Source organism: Vespula vulgaris, chromosome 5 (genome assembly GCF_905475345.1).
Source record: "Vespula vulgaris chromosome 5, iyVesVulg1.1, whole genome shotgun sequence".
Lineage (NCBI taxonomy): Eukaryota > Metazoa > Arthropoda > Insecta > Hymenoptera > Vespidae > Vespula > Vespula vulgaris.
In genome coordinates, this window is record NC_066590.1 from 4,374,075 (window position 1) to 4,395,976 (window position 21,902).

The following is a 21,902-nucleotide window of genomic DNA, read 5'->3' on the forward strand; positions in this document are numbered from 1 at the left end:
TTTCCTCTCCTATCTCACGACCCTCCCCTCTTTTTCGCACGTCTCCCTCTCCACCCCTCTCTCTCTCTCTCTCTCTCTCTCTCTCTCTTCGAGCTGTTAACGAGGATACGCGATACAAGAGTCGAAGAGTCGTTAGCGACGACGATGACGACGACGGTGACTACGACGATTCGTAACGCGTGCACCAACGCTTTCATTAATTTGCGAACGCGAGATAGTAAGCTGCTTTTTATCTTTGGAAAAATTCCAACCTCTCTATCCCCCCCCCTCTCTCTCTCTCAGTTTCTCTTACTTTCTTTTACTCTCTCTCTCTCTCTCTCTCTCTTTCTCTCTCATCCCACGTTACAATTTATAACACCGAACCGATCTCGACCTCATCTACTGCTACCACTCTTTTGCTACCACCGATAACGACACGAATTAACCTCTTATTTATTACGCTTTACGTAATTAATTCGTACGAGTTCTCGCGCATTGCTTTCCTCTCTTTCTCTCTCTCTCTCTGTCTGCCTGTCTGTCTATTTTTATCTTTATTTTTATCTCTCTTAGCATTTAACTAGATCGTGATTTTATATATAATTAAGACGCTCTGATATCGAAACTTTCTAATGTTCCAGATATTAGTTATGCACATACGTAAATATGTACATTGTAAATATATGCAAGATCGTAAACGACACGCGAACAAATAATAATAAAAATAAGATAAATTAATACATGGATTTACTAGTAGAATTGTTAAAATGCGAACGATTAAGAAAGAAAAACCCATTGAGCGAAAACACTCGTAATATTAGTTACAAATAATCTCCGAGTAATAACTTAAAATCTCTTCGGATTAATCAGTTATATATATATATATACGTATGGGGGTTTTAATTTTTCTCGTATTTCTAGTTCTTTTAGTTATCTTAAAACAAAGAGAAAATCAGTGAAGTGAGTTAAAAGAAAGGACGGACCGGTGATATCTGGCGCAGAATACTCCTCATTTTCTGCATAGTTTATTTTCTCAAGACTGCATTCTTGAATTTGTCGCATACTTCGAACGTTTCGAAGAATTCCATACATCCTATAGAACACTTAAAAGAAAGAGAGAAAGAAATAATATTGTAAAATTTACGATTTTAACGATTGATATTCGAAATATCGATACTATCGCAATAAAAGTCTAAAAAGAAAAAGGAAAAAAAGACAGAGACAAAAAGAAATCGATTTATAATAAAATCAACGGTCCTATCGATCGATCAATCGATCCTCGTATACCATAGATCGTTGCAATACAAACATTAATAAAAATCAGAAGGTACAACACGTAATACCGGACGATAAACTCTCAAGTATCACGAAAAACAATGGTGGGTGTTACAGTAGATGCTATTACGAGAATCGAGATTACGAGAAAAGAACTATTTTCAAGTGATTACGAAATCATCCTCTGCTTCGTCGTAGTTGTCTTGTCTCGTGCGCACACGATCACGAACACGAACACGAACACGAACACGAACGCGCACACGCGCACGAACACGCACACGCACACGCACGCATAACACTTTGTTACGAGTGATGTATAGTTATAAATAGTTTCGCTTCTATCTTCTCCTGTATTTTCTTTCTCTCTCTATCTCTATCTCTGTCTTTCTCGCCCGTCTCTCTTCTAACAACTGGAAAATTATCTTAGGTGTGTACGAATTACGTGCACGGTAATATCAATACGATGGAACTTATATACGTCATAAAATTACGATTCATTCTTTTTTAGAATTTTATATGTATACATATACACATATAGATACATCCACATATACAGACTATTATACGTAATTAAATGCACGTATATACGCAAAGTATATTTATCTCTCTCTCTCTCTCTCTCTCTCTCTCTCTCTCTCTCTCTCTCTCTCTCTCTCTCTCTCTCTCTCTCTCTCTCTCTCTCTCTCTCTCTCTCTCTCTCTCTCTCTCTCTTCTCTCTCTTGCTGCCTCTATCACATATAGTGTCTTATCTGACAGATAAGAATAAACCATCTTTTTTCTTCCGCTCGCAATCGACTTATCGAATTATCGGCGTTTCCTTCAGCTCGATGCTTTAATCGTCGATAAAAGCCGCGAGAAAGATTCGTGTCGTTCGTTTTGTTTAATCGAAAGAAAACAATGTAATCCTTTAACATTGGTGTAGTGTAATTTTAATGTCCGTTTTTAATTCGCATCAATAATTAACGTCAAGAGATATCCTTTCGCTAATTGATATTGAATATTTTATGTAATAGGAAATAAAATGCACATTGAACGAAAGGAAAATGAATATAGAGAAACTATTTAAGTACAATATTACAATGTTGATAGAACATAAGCAATGGAAATAAGAATAATAGATAGATAATGGAATAAGTCTTTAATCTGAAAACAAACGTATCAACGTTTATATACATTAAACTTGACCGAAGAGAAAAAAGAATGCATTAACTAAAACAAATTTTAATTCGAAATGTTTAAGAGAGAAAAAGATGGAAGGAAGGAAAGAGAGAGAAAGAGAGAGAGAGAGAGAGAGAGAGAGAGAGAGAGAGAGAGAGAGAGAGAGAGAGAGAGAGAGAGAAACGACAAGAGTATGTTTTGCTAAGAAGATAATCCATTATTCGTAGAGACAAGGCCGAGGGAATAAATTAAGCGTTAAGACGCGTTAATCGCGTAGGCGGTTTATACGCTCGCATTTATGTCGTTAAAATCTCGAGTGGAATCTCGCGAAGGTACTTATCGTTGCCGTTCATCGTCCTTCTATCTACGTTCAAATGTATACGGTTACAAGAAGTCTCCTGTCTCGGTTATTTCCATTTTCTGTAAGCGTTCAAAAACTGATTTTAATTTCTTCTCTTTTTATTTTCCAACTTTTTTTTCTTTTTTTTTCTTTTCTTTTCTTTTTTTTTTTTTTATATACCAGTCGGTTTGTCTACCCGTCTGTCTGTCTATTTGTCTGCCTGTTTCTGTCGCTCATTCATTAATTTATTTTTCTCCGATTATTTTTCCAATGCGAGCTCGCTCCCTCATCCATTTCCTTCAAACGGCGAACACGAATTCAATTATTTACATCAACGCTATATAAGATAAGTAAATACGTAAAACGATGCTAGCAAATAATCCATCGCAGTTATATTCACAGGATCGAGAAAAACTTTATATAGTAGTTAACTGATCTCTTTGCCTATCTCATATTTATTTATTTATCTATCTAATTTTTTTTTTCCTTTTCTTTAGATACGTCTAATTTTCCTATCTTTACTTTTTATCTTTGTTATTTATTATTATTAATATTATTATTATTATTGTTATTGTTATTATTATTATTATTATTATTATTATTATTAATTATTATTATTATTATTATTATTCCTCCGCGGTTATTATGGACGCGAATGTTGCGATGTCTATCGATAATCTCTCTCTCTCTCTATTTTTTTCTCTCTCTCTTTCTTTTTCTATCTCCGTTTCTGTCTTTCTCCTTGCAATAATATTTACTCGAATCCACGAGAGAACTGTTTTTAAAACTGCAGATTCTGTATTAATTTTATATAGGTATGTAATCTTGTCAAATATCGAAGTAATTAAATATAGGATGCCTCTCTCTTATTTATCTATCTATGATAGATTTTTTTTTTTTGGTTTCAGATCGTACGTTTTAAAATGAAATAACACTCATCCGAATCATAACGATATCATCCATGTTTATTTAACTTTATTCGATATATCAAAATGATCATTGATCTGTGAAAAAAAAAATATATGTGTGTGTGTGTACATGTATGTATGTGTACACATATACATATGAATGTATACATATATAAAAAATATATATATATTTCAATATAAATATTTAACATAAACATATATATTTTTTTACATTCCTTTTTATTTGACTTTCTCTTTCATATCTATATATGGGTAATTCATAAAGCTTTGTATGTTCATTGATATATACAGCTACTACTTATTAATCATAGCTATAGGGTATCAAAAGCTAAAACCATTTTAGCACTGATCCATCAATAACTACAGTTTTACGAAAGACGATCAACCGATAAATACATCGAATCCTATTTCGAAATTCAAGTTTCAAGTTAAGTTCTGGAACCGTGTTAGCAACGATTAGATAAGACGAATGAGTATTATCGATTCCGCTCGCAAAGCGTTCGAGAAGCAACGAAGTTGAAATTCTCAATTATGTTGCAAGATATGGTGCTACGATGCAATTGCGATGCAATTGCGATGCGATTGCGATGCGATTGCGATGCAATGCGATGCGATGCGATGCGATGCGATGCGAGGCGAGGCGAGGCGATGCGATGCGATGATTCGTTCGTTCATTTGTTCGTTCGTTTATAAGTAAGTAAGTAAGTAAGTAAGTAAATAAGTAAGTAAGTAAGTAAGTAAGTAAGTAAGTAAGTAAGTGAATACGTTCGTTGTATCATTTTATCTCTTCTTCGAACGTAATTCAAACAATACTCGGTGAGATTCGCTTAATGGAGAAAGATTTTACGAGACAGAAGAGCCAAGAACACGAGACGTTCCTAACATATTTTTCCAAACGATTGAATACAAATGGATCTTTATTACCAATGAAAGAACATCGCTATCGAGTATGTTAATCGATAATCTCTTCGATATAAATAATCCTTTGATATAAACATCAACTAAACGTACATAAGAAAAATGTCGTGATAAAGCGAGGAATTTACTTATCTTAAATAACAACAAACGATTTCCTTATATTTTCACAAGAAAATTTCGAAATGAACTTTCTTTTTATTATCCCTTGCGTTTCATTTATTTCCTTTATCAATTTTCTGCATATACTACGGTTCATTAACGTTTCAAACGCACAGTGTACGTATCTATTTCCTTCGAAGCAAATACCTACGTTCATACAAAATAGATTTTATTCTTTTTTGCGAGCGAGTTTAACGAAAAGAAAAGAAAAAGAAAAGAAAGAAAGATAGGAAAAAAGAAAGAGAAAAAAGACACAACAAAGTTATAGTAATAAAATATTTGCTAAATCTGAGACGAAAGCCGTGCAGCAGATTTCTTCTCTCATCCCACTTCTTCTTCTTCTTCCTCTTCTCTCCTCATCTTAAGATTTCTTTTCACTGCTGATCTTCTTCATCCTTTTTCCTCCGCTACGTCGCCGAGAGTCTCTCACTCTTAATTCAGCGACCTACGCAACGCCAATGTCGACGACGTCTTCGTCTTCGTCTTCGTCTTCGTCTTCGTCTTCGTCTTCGTCTTCGTCTTCGTCTTCGTCTTCGTCTTCGTCTTCGTCTTCGTCTTCGTCTTCGTCTTCGTCTTCGTCTTCGTCTTCGTCTTCGTCTTCGTCTTCGTCTTCGTCTTCTCTCCTTAACCTACCCCTCCTCCTCCTCCTCCTCCTCCTGCTCCTTCTCATCGTCTTCTTCCATCTCCTTCCCCCTTCTCTTCTTCTTCGTCCTTCTCTTACTCGTTCGTCGTCGTCGTCGTCGTCGTCGTCGAGTCAGCCGAAAGTATTTGGAGCGTTCTCATCTCTCCTCGAGTTCGACCCTCGGATTCCAAACGGGCTCCTATCTTCGACACTTCGCGCGGAGACAAAATGTCAAAGACGATTCATTCCTTCGTCCGCCTTCTCCTTCGTCTCGATTGGCTCGGAAAAAAATATTCGTGACACGATTCGATTAACTCTCGACGAACCCTTTATCCCTGTCTCTCTCTTTTTTGTCTTTTAAAAACGATCTATTTTATCTCGCTAATATGAATGTTGCTTATATACTGGCATATCGATTAATAAAATAAGCGAATAATTAATACTTCGTTAATCATTTATTATCGTAATATATATATATATTAAGCTGATCAAACGTTATCTATTATACTTGATTGAATTTGATATAAATGTTCTATATAATGAATATATACGAATATGAATATATATATATATATATATATATATCTTTTATAAATATATATCAGCGAACAAAGCAAGCGAAACTAATAAGAAAAAGAAGCAAATTGTTTTGAAAGTTCCCCTCGTAAAAACAAAGCAATGACGTATGACACATTCGAGTCAAAGACACAGTGGCGAGTCTCGTTTTAAGGAAAGATAAGATACGAAAGAAATGAAAACGATGAAGACGTGTCGTGGCTTAATATTAAAGAACGAAACAAAAAAAGAAAAAAAGACAAAAGAAAAAATAGTCGAAAGAAAGCGTATCTTTTTACGATGAGATTGATTAAGTACCACTTCACTTGGTCTTTATTTTCTCATACTTTTTTTTTTCTCGTTCTCTCTTTCTCTCTCCATTATTTTCAATCGGAAGCGAATCGGTGTAAAACGCTGACATAACAATTAGCAGCTCGACTCTCTCTTTCTCTCTCACACCCTCTCTCTCTTTCTCTCTCTCTCTCTCACTCTGTCTCTCTTTCTCACCGTCAAGATCAATAAACAAGGCGTCGATCTTCTGTGAGTCATACCCCTCGCCTCCCTTTGCCGATCATCGCGTCGCTTCGACCACCAACGTCAGCGTCATATGGTGCTCTCGCTGGCGTAGCCTTCGAAACCCTTCTTCCTTCCCTCTCCCTCCCTCCCTCCCTCTCCCTCCCTCCCTCCCTCTCCCTCCCACCCTTCCTTCCTCTCTCTCCCTCGCCCTCCCTCTTTCTCTTTCTCTTATACACGTTGGTCTCGCTCGCTCAAAGGCACATCCCCCGTGAGAAAAATTGTCTGCTCCCTTAACTCCTGGACGAACGCGACACACCTGACATCTTGTCGCTCGAAATTTACCATATTTTTTATTTTTCATTATTATTATTATTGTTATTATGTTATGATTGTTGTTGTTGTTATTATCATCCTCATCATTATTATTATTGTTATTATTATCACCGTTGATATTCTTTTCCTTTGTATTCTATTTTATTTTACTTCATTTCACTTCACTTCATCTTACATTTTTACTGATTCTTTTTCGTATCTATTCTTTTCATTTTTCAAGTAATTTCAACCGACAAGATGTCTCGAGAGTTTTTACTTATAGTTTTTAGACTTTCGGTTAGCGTTGGGTTTAACAACAGATTAAAGAATAGAAGAAAAGGATTATTTCTTACCGTGGCTTCTTCATGACTCGTCGAGCGTACTCTAACTCGGCCTGTCACGTGTCTCGGTGATACGTTGACGTAGTAGTAGCAGTAATAGTAGTAGAAGTAGTAGTACTAACAGAAGTAGTAGTAGTAGTAGTAGTAGTAGTAGTAGTAGTAGTAGTAGTAGAAGCAGTAGTAGCAATATTAGTAATACTAGTAATAGTAATAGTAGTAGTAGTAGTAGTAGCAACAGCAACAGCAACAGCAGCAGCAGCAGGTCTCATGGCATCCGTGTATAATCGGCGCGCCGAGAGTGGAACTAAACTTGCTGCTGCCGATTCGAATCGACGAATATCTCCCTAGATGGATCGGAAAAATTCCCTAGATCCACTTTTACGCGACAAACTTTTTTCTTTCTCTCTCTCTCTCACACTCTCTCTTTCTCTTTCTCTCCTGTCTCTCTCTCGTTCTCTATCTATCTATCTATCTATCTATCTATCTATCTATTCGTCTGTTTACCTATCTGTCTCCCCCTCGATCTATTTATTTTTTTCTTTATTTACTTATTTATTCATTAATTTACTTATTCCTTTCTCTCTCTCTCTCTCTCTCTTTCTTTCTATTTTTTTCTCAGACACTTTCACGGACCCTTTTCTTCTCTTTTCTCGGGATGAACACGAGGGAGAGACGACAGCGGGGAACGAGAGAAGGAAAACTCTGGCAACGTCGCCTCGGCTCGCTCGTTTGCCTCTTCTTCGTCGTCTCTTCTCTCTCTCTCTCTCTCTCTCTCTCTCTCTCTTTCTCTCTTCACTCTTCACTCTTCACTCTTCACTCGCCCTCTCTCCGTCTCTCTTATTCTTTCTCTCAGTTTCTCTCCCTGCGTGTAAACGTCGCCGTGTGCTTCTCTCTCTCACTCTCTCTTTTTCTCTCTTCGTGCGCGCGTTGCTCTCCTTCTTTTTCACTGGCTGCTCACCGCCACGGCGGCGGATACGTACGTCTCTCTTTCCGATATTTCACACAAACACGCGCGCTTGGCCACGAACACGACAAACGAAGCGTGTCACGCATTCGCATCTACACGGGGTCTCTCTCTTTCTCTTTCTCTTTCTCTCTCTCTCTCTTTCTTTCTTTCTTTCTTTCTTTCTTTCTTTCTTTCTTTCCTTCTCTCTCACTCTCTCTAACACGAAAGCTTTTACAAGCGCGTGTCGACTCCCCTTTTTCGAAACGTACGAACGGAGAGGAGAGGAGAGGAGAGAAGAGACACACACGATGATCGAGGACGGGGGTTTCGGATACGAGAAAATAAGGGAAAAAAAGAAAAAGTAAAAAAAAAAAAGAAGAAACGTTTCGTTTCTAGCGTTTTTAACGAACGTGCAACGATGACGTTAATCCAAATTCCTTCGTTTAACCGTTAACTGTTAAAAGAGAAATAGGCGCGAGGGAGAGGTAGAGGAAGAAGGGGACAGGAAAACTGGACTTTGTATTCTTCTTAATCGCGAGCGTCGAAAATAACGTGGCCCTTTTAGTAATTGATAACGTGTGACATGTCGTGCCAGACACATAGGATTCGTTCTTTCATCGAATACCGAATTTCCTGTCACGATTCTCCGTGTACATAACCCCTCTCTTTCTTCCTTCCTTTCTATCTTCTTCTCTCTCTCTCTCTCTCTCTCTGTCTCTCTCCCTCTCTCTGTTTTAACTGACCTTTTCTTCGTTGACGAGTACGTAAACGTGTTCTTCGTATATATGTAAAGATTATTAAAAAATATTTTTGCCGGTTTAATTTGAAATATATATGAGCGTGTGTCCCAGGAACATTAGGACCACCTCTGTCAGCAGTCCCATCCCCACCATCGCCAAAAACATAACCACTGGCACAAAACACACGAGCATCATAATCGGCCCACGGTTTCACTACTCGAGAACCGTACCGTACAAGAGGAGGTGAGAGCGCGCGCGCGCGCGCGCGCCCGCTCTCTTTCTCTCTCTTGCTCTCTCGCTCCTTCTCCCTCCCTCCTTCGCTCGTCCCGTCGCGGGAGGGAGAGAGAGAGACAAAACACACCGAGAACGAACGAACGACGTTCTCTCTCTCTCTCTCTCTCGCTCTCCTTCTCTATGTCTCTCTATCTCTGTCTCTCTCGCGCAACGAATCGACTGGGTTCTCTTTTCTTTTCCTTCGACCACTTCTTATTTCTTACAGCACTCTTTTCTCCGCCAACGATTCTTTCAGTTAAACAGAGCGCCACTCTTTCATTTATTTACTTACTTATTTATTTACTTATTTATGTATTTATTTATTTATTTATTTACTTATGTATTTATTCGATCCTTTCTTTCTCTTTATCTTTATCTTTCTAACTTCTTCGTTTTTCTTTACTACTACTACTACTTCTTCTTCTTCTTCTTCTTCTTCTTCTTCTTCTTCTCCTTCTCTACTACTTCCACCCGTTGCTACTTTCTAACAAGCGCGTAAGCACGAGATTCGCCGTTAAGTCTTCTCGAAAAGGTACGTGTTTCACCGAAAAACTCGACGACAACGATTACGAAGAAGACGACGACGACGGCGACGAAAAATGCCGGTCAATTGCACGCGCGCAAAGACCCGCGCACCCTTCGAAATCCCACCATGTCCGTTATCACCTTTCGACGGTACTCTCACTTACTAGCGCTGGCGGAAGCCATATTGCGATCACTGTCCGTGCCACTGTCGGCTGAGCGCCGATCGACGGCGGCGAACCGAGCCGCGACGACGGGCGGCGGGAGGGGGGGCGCCAGTGTGGCCGTACCAAAGACGCCAAAGGGGGCGAAGGGGGTGAAGCCGTATAGAGAGAGCCTATTGGTCGAACGCACCTGCCGCGACTGTCGACATCTCGCGGATAAAAAAATAAGAGCGGTAAATTTTCAAAAGGGGATCTACCTTACCGACCGCGATAATAGAAGATGGCCGTCCTCAACTCGTTTCTTCTTTTTCGTTGCCATTTTTTTTTTTCTTTTTTCTTCTTTCTTCTTTCTACGTTATTTTCTATTGGTTTTTTTTTCTCTTTCAGCGAGAACGATAGACATCCGAGAAAAAGGAACTAATTGATCTTCGAAAGGATCCTCTTTAACTTTTTCTTGTCACACGCGAGTGACGTCCAAACCGACGTCACTTTCAAGCGTCACGAACGACAACGGACTTTCTATCGTAGTTTCGTAAAGCGCGTTTAAAGTAGGTCGTCCTGCCTGCTCGAGAACTTATATATACATATATAAATATATATATATATAAATATATATATGTGCATGTACGTCCTCGTATCTACGTGCATACGTGCATATACACAGTATATATATATATACATACATACCAACTTTTGTTGGTATCTTTTTAATAAGGATGCGAAGATAAAAATGGTGATTCGCGTTAACCGTCTATCGGGGCGAGGTGTGGACGTGAAACGACGCACCATGAAAATGATATATTATGATACTTTATGGTTTGCCATGACCGCACTCGAAAAAAGAAAAAAAAAAGAAGAAAAAATGAAAAAAAAAGGGAAGAACAAGAGGAAAAAACAGGAAATATAAAAATCGCGATTGCGGTCTTCGTTCCGCGATAAGCCTCGTGGCCCAGTAGATTCCGTTGGACGTGTCGGAAGAAGGGTTGGGGAAATCGACATACGGTGTCGCGCGTGTACACTCTTAAACATCATGCCTTGTGCTCGTTAAGCAAAAAAAAAGGAAAGAGGGGGAAAGATAAAAGAAAAAGAGAGAGAAAAAAGAGAGAAGGGCAGGGGGGTTGAAACAAGATCATTGCCGTCGTCTAACGACTAGACGAATTTACAAAAGAGCATACGTTCGCTAGAAAATAACGAGCTCGGGAAACGTGCCAGATTACGAAGAACTATCCGGAGTTTTAAACGACACCGCTGCTGTCTGCCTCGCTACTCTTTCCTCCCTCCTCATTTCCCCTCCTAACTCACTCCCACCCTCCCTCCCTCCTTCATTTCGCCATCCAGAAGAGCACGCGATAAAAAGGGAGAGAGAGGAAGAGAGATTATGCAAGCGATGTTACCGTTCGCCTTTACAACGAGAAAGCAAATTGCTAATTAACGAGCCGCCACGAGCTGCTAGATCGAGACTGCTAATATAACAGGGTAGGTTGTCTTGATTAAACGAAGAAGCGGCAGCTGTTTGAGAAAATCCAAGGGAAAGAGAATCTCCAAGGATTCGTGAAAAACCACTCCCGTGTTTCTCTCTATTTCGCTAACACTTTTTCTTTTATCTCTCCATCTTACCCCTTAAAGATTTTCAGTTTCGAAGTAATCGTAACAAGCGCGTATACCCTACCTACGATTACCTATTGGTTACGTTAAATTTCTCATAGACGAAGAGATTCACCTCCAAGAATTTTCCCTCATTTCTTCGAGCCACTAACGGGGAATCTTAAAAGAAGACGACACATGCGCAAACGGATATGCAACAAGTACTCGCGCCCTCGATGAAAATATGCGCGGACACGTTTTTACGATGCTTCCTACTATATCCCTATCTCTATCTCTCTCCCTCTATCTCACCCTCTCTCTATCTCCTCCCTCTGGCTCTTTATCCGTCAGTTTTCGATTCGGGGCTTTTGAAATCATAATCCCGTAAAATCCAATCAAGGGAGTGGACAAAATTTTGTATGATGTCGACGATTGTAAAGATTGCCGGCTGGAAAAGGACATGCAACAAGTCCTCTCTCCCTCTCTCGCTCGCTCGCTCGTTCTCGTCAATGGCCTCTTTCGGACGTTCCTCCTCCCCCACCCTTTCTCCTTCTCTTCCGCCCGTTACTTTACATCACCGGTGACGCACGACTTCCGCTACGTCACGCGACGCCCACTGACGTAACGTTTACTCCAAAGAGCCCACGCACTGACTGAGAGGGAGAATTTGCTTGCGCGTGTGTGTATGTGAGAGAGAGAGAGAGAGAGAGAAAGAGAGACAGATGCGTTTCATTGATCGATCCTCACCCCCTTCTCTATCACTCGATATCCTAATCGAATATCTCTCCGAATATTCGCGACACTTGTCGAACGGGATCAAAAGTACGAAATAAATCTGAACGAGATAAAAGATATAACAGATAAATTCCTTTAAAAAAAAAAAAGAGAGAGAAAAGAAGAAAAAAGAATCGGTCGAAATAATATTCCATGTGTAATATTTCTTTGCGCGAACGCAAAATGAGGGTCGTGAAGAGAACAACGACGAAGTACGCTTCAACGAACTACGGAGTCCCTAAATTCTACGTAATGGTTTAAAGGGCAGCCGGTCGGTGGCTCGGTTGGAAAACGAGACCCTATTGACGAGAACCTACCTGACTCGTTTTAAAACCCCCCCTCTTTCTCTCTTTCTCTCTTATCGCTCTAGCACTCTGCGAGAGCTCTTTTCTTCTCCCCTTTCTCTTTCCGTTCTCTTCGTATTCTTCATTTTCTTCTTCTACTTCTTCTTTTTTTGTCTTCCTCTTTTTCTTCTTCTTCTTATTGTTAGCATCGAAATCCATTACATTCTCTAACGCTTGGTAATTCGATCGATAACCGTATGCTCCAGTTACCTTGACATCGAAAAAGGCAAATGTTCCAATTGACTCGATTGGAATGCATGATAACAAGGGAAGAGAAAGAGAAAGAGAAAAGGAAAAACGTCTTCGTCGTTATCACGGTCTTAATCAGGAAATAAAACCTTTCTCACTCATGCCCTTTTCTTTCTCGATCGTAAGCGAGACGATTCGAATCCGGCGCTAAAGGAAAAGTCGAGGAGTCGAGAGCGACAGTGGGCGAATATAAGAGAAAAGAAGAATGGGGGGAGATGAATAAGAGACGAGAAGAACTAGAAAAAGAGAGAGAGAGGTAAAGAGATGAAGAGATGAAGAGATAGAGATAGAGAGATAGAGAGAGAGAGAGAGAGAGAGAGAGAGAGAGAGAGAGAGAAGTAAGAGAAGGTAAAGAGCATGGCCTTTTTCTCAGCTTCTTTGACCGACCCATGCTCTGCGGCTAGTAGAAAAAGAGAAAGGAGCAACGACGAAGATATAGCAAAAGAGAGAGAGAGAGAGAGAGAGAGAGAGAGAGAGAGAGAGAGAGAGAGAGAGGGACGAAGATAGAACAAGACAGGGACAGAGAGAGAGAGAGAGAGAGAGAATCCCTCTCTATTGATTTCCTGCCGAGCGTGGGCCAACGAAGGGAGGATTAGGTATTGCGCCTCTCTCTTTCTCTCTCTTTCTGTTTTTCTCCTTTGCTCACGTTACCCTCTCTCTCTCTCTCTCTCACTCTTTCTCGTTCTCTTTCTCTCTCATACATACACACACTTCTTTCTTCCTCCGAGACAACACTTTTGCTATAATCGAGCGAGCACCTGGCTGGTTTGTTAGAGAAGAAGTAGGAGATGAAAGGCGACTAAGGGTGGCGACTGAGTTGATAGAGATAAGACGAAAACAAGAAAGCACGTAAATCATGAGAGAAAGAGAGAGAGAGAGAAAGAGACGAAGAGGATGGAAGGAAATGAGTAAGTGAAAGCGAGAAGAAAAGAGAAAGAAACACCTGGGCAAACCAAAATAGCAAGTTAAATGTATACGCTCTAATCATGGCCGTGTCGAGTTAGAAACGACAAACTCATACTCTGGATATCGTAGGAATGACAATGTGATGGTGGTGATCATGTTGCCTGTACTGCAGCAATGAGGAACAGTATCGATAGTGGTGGGGGTGGTTCAACGTTATAGGCCTGCTAACATTACCGTTGCTAACTCATAATAGTAAGAGTACAGTAGTAGTAGTTCTGCTAGTAGTAGTAGTAATAGTAGTAGTAGTAGTAGTAGTAGTAATAGGAGTAATAGTAGTAGTGACCGTGGCATCGGCGTGCAGTATTGGTACATCGTCCGACACCGTCTATGCTAAAGAGCTATACTCGATGGAGGGGATTGATTGTAGTGTGGTGGTGGCGCTGATGCTACTGGTGGTGGTGGTACCGCTGTTATTGCTGAAAAGATGGTGGTGTGGTGGTGGTGGTAATAGTAGTAGTAGTAGTAACAGTAGTAGTAGGCTTGCGTACAAGCCTCGTGACGTCAGAAGCCGTCGAGCGTAACCCATGAATCCACACCTCAAGCACCCCTTCCAACCAGCCTCGACCCTCTACCCCTGTTGGTTCAACCGTTGCTTCCTTCGTTCCATATCCATCGTAGCTTTCTCGTCTCGTCGCAACCGCACCCCACTTCACCCCATCCCATCTCACCCCCTTCACCCTCTTTACCTTCTTCACACCCTCTTCATCCTTCCCCACCTACTCTCACTCACCGTGCGTCGTCTCGAGACACTATCGATAATATTACTTCGATATACGCGGCTAAGCAATTAATGGAACCATGCCGTCAAAGAACGCGTACGTCGCGAACCGACGATAATGCGCGTGGGTATAATATACCTACTTTTCACTACTTTTTCTCTCGATTACCCTTTCCTAGGATTGTCGCCCGAGTATTACCGAGATCAAATAAATTAAATGTATACTTATCAATTTAAAACGAGAATAGTTTTACTCGTTATTATATCACGTTTACGAGAGAGAATTTTATTTAAATTATAACAAATTGAGAATCGTGTTTCCTCCGATTTGTCATTGGCCATAAAATCGATAGCTTATGGCATTTAGGATTTCTTCTAATCGTATCTGTAATTATTTACGAACGAAACTATAACACGTGGAACATGTAATGACGTTTGAAAGTATTTGAAGAAAGATTCAACGTGTTGCATTATAGCTTTGTACTATTATACATATATATATATATATATATATATATATATATATATATATATATATATATATATACACACATATACACATGTTTATAATACGCGTATATATATATATACTTACTTATCATTTTCAAAGAGGTTGAAGATTCAAATCAATGATCCGACAAAAATCGTGGGAGATAAGCACGAAGAGAATGATATAACCAACTCCTCCGATCGTTATCGAACTCTTTCGAGATCGAACGCAACCGTCTTGATAACGCAATGATATTAAAACCCGAGTTATCGGTCGGTGTTGGCCGTTAATCGATTAGCCTTTATTTATTCCGCGCTACGATAAATGCGACATTGCGGAGCCAATAGAGACGCGATAACGGACTGGTCAAAGGAAAGGAAATTAAGTTAGATAATGTGGGACGTTCATTCTCGTTACGCGACTCGATTACCATGTAATAGGAAGTATAAGTACATAGCTAACGCCGCTATAACTACATACACACACACACTTGTGTATATATATATATATACATGCACACGTACATACATATACACACCTATATAAATATATATATATATATGTTTATATATATACACACCTATACATAGTGCAGGAGTACGAGTTTCCCTCTTTCTCTCTCAGTTACTCCAATTAAGCTATATTATTACTCTCTCGTAGAAGAAAAATTTCTCACGGCACTAACGAAGCCTGCAAGTAGAACTACGCCACAAACTCCGATTTCCCTTGAAACACGCTAATTCCCGATGCGCGAGAGAAGTTTTGCATAAACGACTTAGCGTTTCTCTAACGTTACGTGAGTGTCTGTCTATTTATCGAGTGGTCCCCGATACTGTACAAGTGGAGCAATACCACGGAATGAGACACAATTAAGCGTAATAAATGGCAGAAGTTTAAAGAAAGGGCGGAGAACTTCGGCCCTTTACAATTTATTATATCGTAAGTCTGTGTGATGATAAACGTCGATGAAACAAAAGAAAAAAAAAAGAGAGAGAGAACAAAAAAGAAAAAATTACGCCAGCAAAATAGAATCTTTCCTATCGATTTAGAAAGTTCATTGATGCAAATCGTCGAATAGAATTTCATAGTAATTAAAACGAATTATTTGTCATATAATAAAAGAAAAAAAGAAAGGGATAAAAATGCTTTTCCTTCTTTCGAGGGAGGGTAGAGGGGTGTATGTGTACATGCGTGCGTGCGTGCGTGCATGCGTGTACAAACTCAATCGAGTCGAGCGGGCAAAGCCACGGCGAAGGGTCAGCGTCTTCGTAATGCTTCGCAAGTAGCGTGTTATCGATTAGCAGTAAATCGTAGAGACGCGCACAGATGCGCGACACGAGTTGACAGAGGGTTAGGAAGATAATACGTCTATATCGGTGTGACTGCACATTGATTTAGTGGTGGTTAACCGAGTTCCCCTAATACTACGGTCGACAATGACTCACCGTTTCTCTCCTCAATATCGAGAGCCCGATGATCCCTATCGATAAGGTTTGCTCGCGAATACAGGATCGTCGATTACGTAGATCGAACCTAGTCGTCGTTGTCGTCGTCGTGGTCTTATCGCGATTTCCAGATGGTACCAACCCCTCACTTTTAGAGATTTATCGCGTTGATACAATTCAATGTACGCGACGTTCATCTAAAGATCCATCAAAGATTTTTATGAAATTTGTTAGATATTACTTTTTCCTTGCCTTTATTCGCGTTCGTTGATTGCGGAAAAAGAGGTACTTTTTTACTCTTTTTTTTTATTTATTTTTTTCTTTTTCATTTTTTTTATTCTTTTTATTGTTTTTATTTTTTTTTGTTTTTTTTTTTAAGAACAACATTAGTCCTTGACAAGTTCAGACGAAGGGCTTTTTATCAATTTGTTCGTGAGATAGCTTCCTTCTTACCCTGTCAACCTTGAGAGAACCCTTCGGTGCGGCCAAGTAGGAAAAGATGGGGAAAGGAAAAAAAAATGGTACGGCTCAAAAGCAGACTTCTTTTCCCGAATTCGTCATGACCGAGAATGATAGAAGGAAAGAAGAAGAAAGCAGGGAGGTAGAGAAAAAGAGAGAGAGAGAGAGAGAGAAAGAGAGAGAGAGAGAGAGAGAGACCACTCTCCCTACATAGAAAACATATTTTCTGTGTATTGTTACTCGTCAGAGTATATGGGTCGAGAAATGTGCAGGCGCTAAATATATATCGGCACGAGACACGCAGGCACATTCACACACACACATACATACATACACTCCCTTCTATCTACCTCTCTTTTTCTTACATTCGTTTAAAGCTCCTCACGCGCGTACCGGCCAAACCAGAAGACGAGACGAGAGAGAAGGCATTTCTCTCTCCTTGAGAAGGCTCATTTACCTTCCACACCGAAAAGAACGAAAGAAACAAACGAATAAATAAAAGAAGAAAGAATAAACGTAGAAAGCATAGATCATTAAAATAATATAAAGAAAATATTTTCAACGATTCATTTGCAAGATTTATTAAATTACAAATTTATATTATTAACTTTCGAAAGCGATGTCGATCGATTATTTATCGCAAAATTTCGAATAAATTTTTCTTTTTATTTCTTTCTTTTTTTACTTTCTCATTTGTTCTACCTTTCTTTCTTTCATTTGTATAATCGTATAATTCATTGAACCTCACTTTTGCGAGACGTGTTTCAAAATTTTAATTTCCCTGCGATTATATTTTTAAGACGAATAAAACTATTCTATTCTATTTTATTTTCCTTCTTTATCTCTATTCATCTTCCTTTTTATCTTTCTTTCTTTCCTTCCTTCCTTCCTTCTTTCTTTCTTTTTTCTCTTCTTTTTACTTGTTCGTCCACTTTTTCCAACAAGCTGCTTCTGCGTCTGCTGTTACCGTTGCCGCTGGTGCTACTATTTTACGGAGGACTCAACGCCGTGAAGAAATCGATTCGTCAACCTGTCCTGGCAAGAGACCTTTGCTCTTTTACTTGCGACCGGTATTCCTCCGGTGATTTACACACTCGCTAAAATCTGGCCAGCCTTCTTACCGTCGGACCACCCTCCTATCACCATCACCACCATCGCCATTCTACCAGAAGCCTTCTTTTTCCTCGAATCAGTATCTTCTTCGAATTTTCAACGAAGAATATTTCTTTTCGCAATATCGTTTCAACGATGAACTGAACTTTACCCTTTATATATATATATACCAATACAGGCACGTGTACAAATTAAAAATTAAAAAGAAAAAAAAAAGAAAAGAACGAGACAATGAATAAATAATTAGCAGTACTCTGTCAAAGAAGGTGTTAAATTTCTCAGGGCGAAATTCAAACGTGATTTGTCAAGGAAGACGTCCTACATTTTACGATGAGTCAATTAAACCTCTAGCAGTCTGGAAATCTTCCAAGTGCGACGTGAGACTCGACTTCATGATAGAGAGAAGGAAGAGGTGATGGTGATGGTGATGGTGGTGATGGCGGTGGTGGTGGTGATGATGGTGGTGGAGGTGGTAGTGGTGGTAGTGGTGGTGGTGGTGACGGTGGTGGTGGTGGTGACGGTGGTGGTGGTGGTGACGGTGGTGGTGGTGATGGTGATGATAATAACGAAGAAAAATAAAAAGAATAAGAAAAAGAAGAGAGGAGAAGAAGGAGAATGCGAAGGAGACGTAAATGCTTCGTTAATACTACGTGGCGCTATCGTTTAAATGCGAAGCTAATGGAACGAAACTCGTAAGATACTCTCAAGAAAACGATGAAATCGTTTAAGTGGAAAGAGAGAAAGAGAAAGAGAATAAAGAGGGTAGAGAGGAGAGGATGATGATCTAGAAGAGAAAAACAAGAAGAAGAAGAGGAAGAAGAAGAAGAAGAAGAAGAAGAAGAAGAAGAAGAAGAAAGAAGAAGAAGAAGAAAGAAGAAGAAGAAGAAAGAAGAAGTCAAGGTCACAAGAGAAGGTATCTTTAACGATCGAGTTATCCTTCTCGTTGAATATGCTTTTACCGACCGCTGGTAACGGATTTCACGCTACGAGAGCTATGATCGTATTCCATGAAAAGAGAGACGCGTTAAGTTCTCGGTTGGCGCGCGTGCGAGTGAAATATACACGAAGAGAACCAGAACAGAAAAGAGAAGAGAGAAAAGAGAGGAGAGGAGGGAGAGGGAGAGGAAGAGGGACAGAGAGAGGAGAGGAGAGAAGAGAAGAGAAAAGAATAGAAGAGAAACACACAGAGTAAACCTATAGATGGCCTCTTGTCTCTCTTCCTTTACCTCTTCGCTTTTCCTGCTGTAGAGTTGGTATATATAATGAATTATCGATAAGGTCGACTCTCGCGAAGGTCGTTTCTTGACCTTCGATTTTCCATTCGTGATTTCAAGAGACAGTGAAAATACCGAAATCCATTAGAAACGTACTACGTATAATTTATCTAGTAATATATTCACTAATTGAAAAAACTAACACGAAAACGAGAAGAAGGAGAGAGGGGGAGGGGAGTCGAGGGTGAATAGGCTCTGAAGAAATTACGTTCAGTCTCGATCTTTCAGAAATAATTTATCAACGTTCTAAGACCGCGTTGTATGTACCAATCAACGAGGACAACGTACATACATTCTCATTTGGACGATTTAGAAATCGTGTTCGTTGATCGTCGAAACGATCCGGTCTAATGATTGATTTTTTAGTTGAACGAAGAACACAGTCTCGACACTCTTCTTCTTCTTCTTCGTCTTCTTCTTGGTCCTTCTTACGCGTTACGGTCAAGGCAAGAGGATCAGCTAGCAAGCTAAACAGGCAAGCAAGCAAGCAAGCAAGCAACCGAGCAACCGAGCAAGCAAGCAAGCGAACAGACTTCGGTCGAACCACCGCCGGTTCATTGGCCAGGCCACTTGTCGCCTTGAAGCCAATCGCTTCGTGCTCCGTTCGCATTCCGCTTGTAATACAAGTCGTCTCGGCTCCTGATAATTTAATAACGCCTCTGTAATTTACGATCGAACGATTTCTCCTTCCTTTGCGCGACTTTTATCATTCTACTTTTCTTCATTTAATCGTTGTCATCGTTACCCATTAGACAACCATATGTGCTTCCCATTTTTATTGTTGTCATTGTTGTACTTGTAATATATGTACCTATATATGTACGTGTGTGTATGTGTATATATATATATATATATATATATATATATATATATATATATATATATATATATATATTATCGATCTCCATGAGATTAGTTTTAGACGTGAAACGTTTAGAAAATTTCGACGACTTTTCCTCTTCGTTTCGCCGCACGTCGTCGGCAGTCTTCGTGAGACGAACGTCTTCCTTTGACAAGGAAAGCTTGTTCGAGCGAAAAATCGACTTATCGAGGGAGAGAAGAAGCTGTTCCCTTCGAGACAAAGAGATAACTCTCTCCTTACTTTTTTCAAACTCGTTATCGAAGATGGTCTTCTCTCTCTCTCTCTCTCTCTTACCTTAAAATTCGAATCAATAATATCTCGCATGAACGGAATGAAAGATTCCAATCGATTTTTATCATTTTCTTTTTTTCTTTCTTGCATGATCGTTCGACTTCAAACTACCTTCCTATCCCCTTCTCTACTTTTCAATTCGTATTCTAATTTTAGGTCTCGTACGCGCTTATGTTCGCGCTCGTTAGACGTCTTTCTCTCTTTCTCTCTCTCTTACACACACACACACACACACACACACACACACGATGGCGGAACTTTCACTTCGGTGGACGAGGCGAACGTAAACAAAGCGTGCTTCGACGTTCGCACGTGACAAATTTATGGAGATTAGACCGGTGTAGTTCTTGATCGATGTTCGAGTACGTGATTAGTACCAATTCCAATTTGTATGTGTTACTTCGAAGAAACGTTTCCAAATTAAATCAAATGTTCGCCGTAATAATAATAATTTACGATAGACTATGACGATCAGATTTAACAATATACCACTACGCCGTGCTAGATTTAACAATGTGCTAGATTTAACAATCGTAATAATAATCTTCACTAATAATAACGTAAATCCGCGAATTGACTTACGAAATTTTCTCGCTTAAAAATTCAACACCTACCCGTCCTCCATCTCCCCCCTCCCCCAACCTTCCACTCCCCACCTACTCGTCGTTGTAAAACTATATTTAAATCAAAGAATCACCGAGTATTTCCGTAATGAGAGCGTGAAAATAAAACTTGAATCTTAAGGATTCTCGAATAGAGCCAGTTGAGATTCTCGTTCCCCTCCTGTTTGCTCTATTAATAGCCCTTTTCCACGGATTACGAGGACGGAGAGAAAGAGTGAGTGAGAGAGTGAGAGAGAGAGAGAGAGAGAGAGAGAAGGAGGAGGGAGAAGAAGGAGGAGGAGAGGGAGAGAGAGAGAAAGAGAAAGATGGAGGAGGAAAGAGAAAGAGAGAGAGAGAGAGAAAGCGAGAAAGAGTGAGATGGAAGACGAAGAAGGCATTCTATATTAGATCGTTGCATCTACAAGAAAGAGCAACACGCTAAGCAACGGCAACGGCAACGGCAACGGCAACGGCAGCAACGTGCAACACGACGTAACGCAACGGGAGTTACCGACGTAACTCGTCACACGTGCTGAATATTTTCGTTGTACCGACACGTCCGGAATAACCCGACGACGGGGAATTTATGGAGGATTCTCCTCTCTCTCTCTCTCCCTCCCTCCCTCCCTCTCTCTCTCTTTCTCTCTCTCTCTCTCTATCTCTATCTCTATCTCTATCTCTATCTATCCCTTTCTCTATCTCTATCTCTATTTCTCTCTCTCTGTCTTTACAGGACATAGAGGAAGAAGAGGAGGAAGTGAAAGAGGAAAGGGAGGATGAAGATCGCCTTCTCTATCTACCTTCGTCTTTCATGTTTAGAGAGTAAGTGAGATGAATAGATGAATAGATGGATAGGTAGATGGATAGATAGGTAGGTAGGTAGATATAGAGAGAGAAAGAGAAAGAGAGAGATCGGCACGTCACAGGTATTTACAATTCTCCTCATTGCGACAACGCAAGAATCGGAGAAATGAGAAAGAGAGAA

The 21,902-nt window shown here is 39.9% G+C and overlaps 1 protein-coding gene across 7 annotated transcripts in view; it reads right to left on the reverse strand.

Moving 5' to 3' along the window:
• The window catches only part of LOC127063664 (AF4/FMR2 family member 4), a 153,099-nt gene that overhangs the window by 107,249 nt on the left and 23,948 nt on the right, over nucleotides 1-21,902 (reverse strand). Inside the window, exon 1 of one of the 7 annotated variants that reach the window (XM_050993671.1) lies at nucleotides 7,114-10,563. The exons of the other annotated variants lie outside the window; for them this stretch is intronic. Coding sequence (XP_050849628.1) covers nucleotides 7,114-7,127 — 14 coding nt within the window. The 5' untranslated portion in view covers nucleotides 7,128-10,563. Of the gene's footprint in view, nucleotides 1-7,113; nucleotides 10,564-21,902 lie in introns of those variants that run through there. 7 annotated transcript variants of the gene reach the window in all.